General features: G+C 48.9%; 1 protein-coding gene across 1 annotated transcript; it reads left to right on the forward strand.

The window, feature by feature from the left end:
- The first annotated feature begins 1,849 nt into the window (after positions 1–1,849).
- TRIM59 (tripartite motif containing 59) lies at positions 1,850–5,603 on the forward strand. The gene is made up of 2 exons (XM_065747812.1): positions 1,850–1,925; positions 4,306–5,603. The coding sequence occupies exon 2, from the start codon at positions 4,309–4,311 to the stop codon at positions 5,536–5,538; it is 1,230 nt and encodes a 409-aa protein (XP_065603884.1). The 5' UTR covers positions 1,850–1,925; positions 4,306–4,308; the 3' UTR covers positions 5,539–5,603.
- The last annotated feature ends 2,389 nt before the right edge of the window (positions 5,604–7,992 follow it).

A 7,992-nucleotide genomic window follows, 5' to 3' on the forward strand; every position in this document is an offset into this window, starting at 1 on the left:
TGCTGCTGCCTCCTCCCGGTGTTACATATTCGCACAGACATAACCCGGTGCTCTTCTACCTTCAGCCCATGCTGTTTTACACGGAGTTGTTACCATGTTTTGTTTTAAAAGCCCGAAATCTAAACAAAGTGGGACGTTTTCTTCACCTCCTGCTCTGTGCTGTCCCTGCCACTAGAGCACCGAGATATGGGAAGGTTACAAGCCAGCGTCCACTGGGGGGCAGCAGCCAGAGTTCTGTGGGACCAAGGCTGGAGTGGATTTGCTTGGCTAAAGCCCCAAAAGCTTCAGGTTAAGGTAATTGTGTTCTTGGGGAAAGAGGGGATGTGTGGGATATGAGGAAGAAACCTGAAGGTTTACTTCTCAAGCTGTCCAGTAGCAGAGCACTACTCTGTGATATTTAGCTTGTCATGATGCAGTTGGTGGCTCCTTAGTCCCTGCTCAGCTCTAATAAAATAACCAAACATGTAGAGTGGGGTTGAACATAACCCGCTTGTTCAGCATGTCCACGTACAAAACAAGCTGTTAAGCCGTATTTAATATAGTAGAGGTTTAATAAATAAACAAAAGGTCAAAAGTTAATTTCTAGTGCAAGCTGTTCCAGGTAGGGTTTTAATTCCAAGAAGCAGCGTTGTAAGATGGATAGCTGCCCCAGGGTTTCAGGGCTGGTGTTGGCTGACAAGCATGAGGAGCAGTTCTGTGCAGTGAGGAATGTTAGGCTTCACCTGAAGGAATGGCTCAAAAGAAGTTGGCACTATTTCTTCCTCTCCCGTTCCTGGATGTGGAATAGCCCCTGATGGTGCAAAGCCTTTCAGCCTGGGAGAATCACTCGCTGGATGCATGAAGCTTTCATGGGGTTTTTTGTGCAGCTGATGGATCACGAGCAGTCTTGGTAAGTTGTCTGTTTCTGCTGTTTTGGTAGTGGGATGAGTTGGTCTTGCTGCTTCAAAAACAAAAAGTAACTTCTGTTTGGTGTGTTAAACTGCCCAGTGGTTCTCCAGGAGTTCAGACAAAATTAAATCGCAGCTCAGGTAACTCAGTCCTGAGCAGAGAACCTGATCGCTTCTGCTCAGTGAGGGATCCGCTTTTACACTACCTCAAAAGACTCACGGAGAGAACAAAAAACACTGTGGGTGTGCAAGGAAGAAAGAGGAGTGGCATTTCCTAACTGAAAGCGAGGAGATCTGTGTGTAACATCTCCCATCGTCTCGTTCACTGCTTAAATCACTGAATGACTTCTGCTGTTCTAAAATTAAGAACGTCTTCGTGTTAATAGTTGCAGTCTTTGCCACTTTCAACTGTAAATGTTTCCTCAGCTCTGCATGTCACCAAGTTCCTGGCAGGAATGCTGGTCACAGGGCTGGAAGCAATTACAGAAGTCACACATCTGGATCAAATAGACTTTATGAAAGGGGACTTAGTAGCAGAAAATGCGTCGAGTTTACAAACTCTTGGTAATAGCAAGTTCTAGCCACTGCCAGAATGAAACTCAGAAGGTACATGGATTCCTGAAGGGGTTAACATTGCTTTAGTGCCTATAGAAGAGTGACTGGAAACTTAATTTCTGTAAAGAAATTCAGTTATTACTTGTAAATCCCTCAGAACAGGGATTCATTCTGCTGCTTTGGTGTGCTCTTGCTGGGTTAACGCATCCAGGAAGAGAGTGAGGGGACGTGCTGTGCGCATGGTCCCTCACAGTGACATTTTTCACCATCCCAAGCAGCTCCAGGCGCTTCACTAAAGCAGCTCTACCGCCCCTCCCAAAGCGCGCACCTTCGCGCCATTGTCGGCCGCCGCGCGGCCCTGCCCGCCCCGCCCCTCGGCCGTTTACTTTTGAACGGCGCGGCCGTTGGCGCTGCTGCGCATGCGCAGCTCGGCGCGCTGAGGAGAGCGGGAAGGCGGCGGTGAGGGGCGGCCGGAGCGCTGAGGTGAGCGGGGCGGGAGGCGCGGGCTGCCCGCAGCCCATGTTCGCGGAGCGGAGTGGAGCGGTCGGCGGTCGCGAGAGGTGCAGGTGGGGCCGGGCTGCCCGCGGGGCTCTGTCGCTGTGCGCTGCGGGGCCGTCCTGGTCGGCGGCCGCCGGTTCCCCTCCCCCCCCCCCCCCCCCCCCCCCCCCTCCTCCCGCCCGCTTGTCTTGCTGTTTAGGGTGTATTTATGTAGGGTTAAAGCGCGGCCGTTTAGGAACTGCTTCTGAGTAATGTCGTGGAGTGGTTGCTTGTTTACCTGCACAGCTGCGTTCCGGGTGAGCGTCTGTTTAATGGATGAGGAGAGCGGCGGCCGGCTCTCTGCGTCGGGAACACGGCGCTGTCAGGGAATGGACTCTGTTCCTTTTAAATGGAAGCTTGGCTTCCACAGCACTGGAGGGGACCTCCAGAGATCATGGAGTCCAACTCCTGCACAGCAGCTCCCAGCCCAGGTTGCACAGCTCGGCGTCCAGGTGGGTCCGGAAGGTCTCCAGAGGAGGAGATCCACCAGCTCTGTGTGCAGCTCCAGTGCTCCATCACTGCACTGGGAAGAAGTTCCCACGCACATTGGTGCAGAACTTCCTATGCTTCAGTTTGTGGCCATTTTCCCTCGTCCTGTCACCACACACTGCTGAGTCCGGCCTCATCTCTTTGCCTCCTGCTCCTCGGATATTTATAGACGTGGATCAGATCCCCTCTGAGTCTCCTTTCCTCAAGGCTGAACAGCCCCAGCTCTTTCAGCCTTTCCTCACAAGGGAGGTGGTCCACGCCCTTTATCATCCCTGTAGCCCTCCGCTGGACCCTTTCCAAAAACAAATAAAGGAGAGCTTTGACATCTGTCCCAAGAATGTCGGACTAATGAATTTTAAAAGGTAGCTGTGACAGGTGTGCTGTGTGATGTGCTTTTATCTCATCCCCCACGCGGCTAATTACAAGCTGCTCCGTGTGCCTGTGAGCACTCAAGCTGTGTGACACCCAGCATGCCCCCGGCACAGTGGTGCTTGGAGTCCTGAAGTGTCTTCCAGTCCATAATTTACTTACACTGAGTACCACTCCTGCATGAGTACGTGCATACATTTCCTACCAAAGCTCCGGGCAGGAAAACGTTTCCCAGCTTCCACCTGCCTGCTTTTTTTTTTTTGTTTTGTTTTGTTTTCCCCCTGGGAAGCCCTTTTTCTTGTTCCTTGCTGAACTGCTTCTAGGTATGGGTCTCCCTCTCTGTTTCCTGTCTTCATTCAGAATGAACTGTGCTTCATTCTCTGCTGCAGCTCATTTAACTCTCCCAGAGCCGGGGCTGGCTGCGAGCTGTCCCCGTGGCCGAGCTGCAGGCCTGGCTCTCAGGCTTGGGGCTGCAGCTGTGCTGGGCAGCCTTTGTCAGCAGTGCTCTGACAACTTGTTCTCACAGCGTAACAGAGTCTGCCTACGCAACGGATGAGAACTGATGTAAGGGACAGGAAAACATGCCCAAAAGTGACATCACTGCTACTTCTACCTTGTTCCGTTTCGGTGGGCTGGTTTGTTGTTGCTTTCTGTTTCGTAGAAGTAGACGTGCTTCAGCTGAAAATACAGCCGCTGAAATAACTGCTGTTTGTGACCTTACAGTGTGATTTCACAAAGCTAACAGAGAGAAACAAGGCAAGATTGCAAAAGATGATAAGGCAATAAAACAGAAGTCAGGTTTTTTATTTTCGTGCTTAAAGCAACTCTGGAATAACACCACGAGGAGTTCATACACAGCAGTGCTGCACTGAGGACCTTTGGGGTAGACTTCTATTTGTGCCAGAACCAAAGCACAACTGTTACTGGATTCCACTGATCAGTACTGCAATGAGCATTTGTTTGACAAAGGAATATTTGAGAAAAGTTAGGAGAAAAACATTAGTTTCTGTACTTATTGTCCTGATCTTATGGGGAAAGGGTTTGTTACAGTCAGAGTGTTTTCTCTCTTGGGTTATTTGGAAACCAGTTCTTTGATCGCTCCTCTACTGTTTCCTGCTGTAAAGAAATGTGTGTATGTGTGTGTGTATGTACAGATGTTTATATGAAAAACACAATCTCTTCTGTATTTATATGGATATGCAGTATGGATTCTGTATGTATGTATACTTCTGTCTTTTAAGGCAGACGTTGGAAGTATGTGAGCAGTGTTCAGTCCGTTCTGTGCAGATGAGAATTTTATTGTCTGAACCACTGATGGTTCTCCGGTCTTTTTTTCCCTTAGCAATGAAAGCATCAATATAGGTGAGGTTTGTTAGTGAATGTCAGGTTTCACATTGAGGCCTTCAGGTGAATGAGGCAAATTTAAAAAACGGTGAACAGCAAATGAGATTTCCTTCTTCTTTTGCAGGACATGCATCAGTTTGAGGAGGAGTTAACGTGCTTCATTTGCTACAGCCTGTTTGAGGACCCGCGCGTTCTCCCCTGCTCCCATACCTTTTGCAGGAGCTGTCTGGAAGGCGTGATTCAGCTGTCGAGCAACTTTTCCATTTGGAGACCCCTGAGAGTTCCTCTGAAGTGCCCCAACTGCAGGAGCGTGGTGGAGATTCCTGCCTCCGGCACCGAGGTGCTGCCCATCAACTTTGCCCTGAAGGCCATTATTGAGAAGTACCGCCTGGAGGATCGCGCCGACGACGTGGCGACCTGCAGCGAGCACTACAGGCAGCCCCTGAACGTGTACTGCCTGCTGGATAAAAAGCTGGTGTGTGGCCACTGCCTCACAATAGGAAAACACAATGGTCATCCCATAGATGACCTCCACAGTGCCTACCTAAAAGAGAAGGAGTCTTCTGGGAAAATCCTCGAGCAGTTAACTGATAAACACTGGTCGAATGTCTGCTTGCTGATTGAAAAGCTGAAAGAGCAGAAGTCCCAGTGCGAAAGCGTTGTTCAAGATGATAAAAAGGTCGTGGTACAGTACTTCAAGAAACTCAGTGAGACGCTGGAGCACAAAAAGCAAGTTCTGCTGGCTGCACTGGATGAAATCAACAGACAGATTTTGGAAGAATATGAACCTCACATTGAGAAGCTGAAAAAAATAAGGGAGGAGCAGCTTGAATTAATGTCGCTGAATACATCCATTCAGAAGGAAGAGTCTCCACTTGTTTTTCTGGAGAAGGTGGACAACGTGCACCAACGTATAAAGGCTCTGAAGGAGAAGGAGCTGCCGGATGTTAAAGCTGTTGAGATTTACCCCAGGATTGGGCACCTGCTCAAGGACGTGTGGTCCAAAACTGAAATTGGCCAGATCAACAAGATCCCGACTCCGAAAATAAAGCTGATTCCAAAAAGGAAACTGCACAGCAAGAGCAGTGAAAAAGAAAGAGGAAAATCTAAGGAACTTCTCCAGGCTGCGAGTTCTGTAGCGCTCACCCTTATTTTTATAGTAATAGCAGTGATAGCCATGCTTTCATTTCACAAACCAATATTATTGGCTGCTGTTGAATCCGTTCCCAATTACATTTCAGATTTCCTGCTCTTGGTTTATCAAGATTTCTGCACCTGTTGGCAGAGCACAGTGGATGCAGTGTGCCATCAGTTTCATGTCCTGGCAGAGCTTTTAGGGGGAATTGTTCCTTTCTGACCGTGTCAGTGATAGATTTGAAGTTAACCTCAGAAACCCAACGATGTCTTTAAAGCTTCGATTTAAAAGCTGAGTAGTTGGAACGATGCTTGCTCTTTCTTTTCCAATATCCTTCCTGGGCTGGAGAGCTGCTTTGCAGGGGGTTTGGAGTTGATCTTTAGAGGTCCCTTCCAACCCCTACAGTTCTGCAGTTCCTGTTTCAGTGCGGATTTCCTCTTGGTTAAGTTGGGCAGATGAGAACGTTGACAGCAGAAAGGTGTTCCCATCTGCTGACGCCGCCAGCTCGGTGAGTAGGGGCTTGAACTGGAAGCTGCACAGAAACTGTGTCAGAAACACACAGTTACAAACTGATGTGGAAAAGAGAAAAGAGCAATCTCTGGTGTGTAAAAACTTCTTCAGTATCTACTTAAAAAAAAAAAAGGTAACATAAATTGAAATATATTTCTTACTAAAAGCACTACAACGTTCAAGGTTTAAAAGTGCAGCTGAGTGCTCAGTGGCTGCCCCTGGCCAGTCAGCCACTCGGGTTGTGCATTTTATTGCTCTTTTTAATTGGTGTAGCTGTAGTCTTTAAGTCTTAATGCATTGAACGGACCCGGTTTCCATTTTGTGTGCTCTTGGTAGTGACGTGGTCCTGTTTACAGGGCTGCACCTGTGGTAAAACACCACACTCAGGTTTCGTGCCAGCTGTGCTCGCTGCAGTGTTGGTTCTAGCAGGGAGTTCTCACCACTCTGAACGAACCTCAGCTCTTCTGAAAGGCGTTGTACGTAGCAAAGACAGATACGTACAGCAGTGAGTAGCAGAACTCCCTCCAGAATCAGCAGCGTGAGGATTTCTGATGTTAAAGAGCCCTTAAACAACTTGAAAATGAGTGCGGATTAATTTCCAGCCTTATCAGCACAGCGATGGAGCTCTTTAGCTTTGTGTAGAATTAAAACCGTAGCATTATGTTCTGCAAATGACCAGCAACGTGCTTTGCTTCCCGTGACGGGGCACCGAGCTGCACGTGGTAGAAGAGCTCCCCATGAAAGCAGGCTTTGAGCTTCAGTTGGAGCACATTGATTACAGGCTGGGAAAGCTGTTAACTGTCTCAGTCAGAGCAGCAGAACGTGGGTTTACCAAAACGAATACGTGTCTAATTTTGACTTACTCCAAATAATAGTATATTCTGGGATAGCAGCATTCCTTGGGTGCTTCTCGGATGGTGTGAGGTGTTGGGGCAGCTGGGGTGGGCTGTCACCGGGCACGTCACAGCCTGCTGCTCAGCCGTGTCCACTGCCACACACATCTGCTTTTTCTGATCTTTTTTATTTCCAGGACTTTTAACAAATATTATGGAGAGTTTATAATGCGATTTTATTTTTCCAGATGCCGTGAATTTATAAGATGTCTTTATCATTACTGCCAAACTTTTAGTACTTGTACTTCTCAGTGTACTATATATTTTAATAAATTTGGTTATTTGTTCTTTAGAGCTGCCTGACACCTTGACTTCCTTACTCATCAGTCTCCCTCCGATCCCAAACAGCTGGAGGTGCCTGGGGCTGACAGAGCAGCAGGGCTCGCTGGAGCAAGGATGTGCCAGAGGATGCAAGAGGAAGCGGGGACAAAATGCTACAGAGAAGGTCATGGGTCAGGGCAGGGGCAGGGAGAGCACTCAGCAGTTCTCGTGGCCAAAACGGTTCACCTCGAGGGAGGGTAAAGTTGCTGCTTAATAACGAAGTAGGGTCGAGAGAACTGAGCGCTGAAGTAGGGTCGAGAGAACTGAGCGCTGTAGCTGCCGTCTTTGCCCTCGCACTGTGTCAGGGCTTTTGAGCTCCGTCATGCGGTGGTGTTGGTGACGTTAGGGTGGGGCAGAGGGGGGCTTTGCATTCTGTCTCTCGACTGTTGGTTTTCACTGCTGCTGTTTTCTGCAGACGATCTGAATGTGAGTGGGATTGCTTTCTGGGCCTGTTACAGAGATTTCACTCTGTTCACTCTGACGTTAAACTCGGGACTTCCTTCCTCCCTCTGCAGCCAGTTCAGTATGTCCCCAGCAGTTTTCCAGAGCAGCACTGTGCCCGTGCTGCCTCGCACTGCTCCTGGGGCTCAGGCGTGCTCACATGGGAGGCACCACCTGCGGTTGCAGGGAGGCTGTGCTGGGTCAGCGTGCTCTGCCACGCAGGACTGTGACAACAGAAAGTGTAATAAACTGCTCCGGGCTTTAGGATTGCTTAATAGGAGAGCAGGGAGAGATGGGAATGCAGACAAGGACAAACAGCGCCGTTGTGGAACTGTGTGCAGGAAGCTTTGCTGCTCGTAGCCGCCTTCCAGGGGAAGCACAGCACTATTTCTGTCTAAGGAAATAGATGCACAGCTGCTGCTGACAGCTAGCAGAAGCTGGTGTAACTCAGACCCATACAGACTGTATGCTGAAGAATGGAATTTATTTGGATTCCTTTTTTATTAACAGA

The sequence above is a fragment of the Cyrtonyx montezumae genome, unplaced genomic scaffold (genome assembly GCF_038088225.1).
Source record: "Cyrtonyx montezumae isolate F1298 unplaced genomic scaffold, pur_monq_1.0 scaffold_5, whole genome shotgun sequence".
In the NCBI taxonomy this organism is placed as follows: Eukaryota; Metazoa; Chordata; class Aves; order Galliformes; family Odontophoridae; genus Cyrtonyx; species Cyrtonyx montezumae.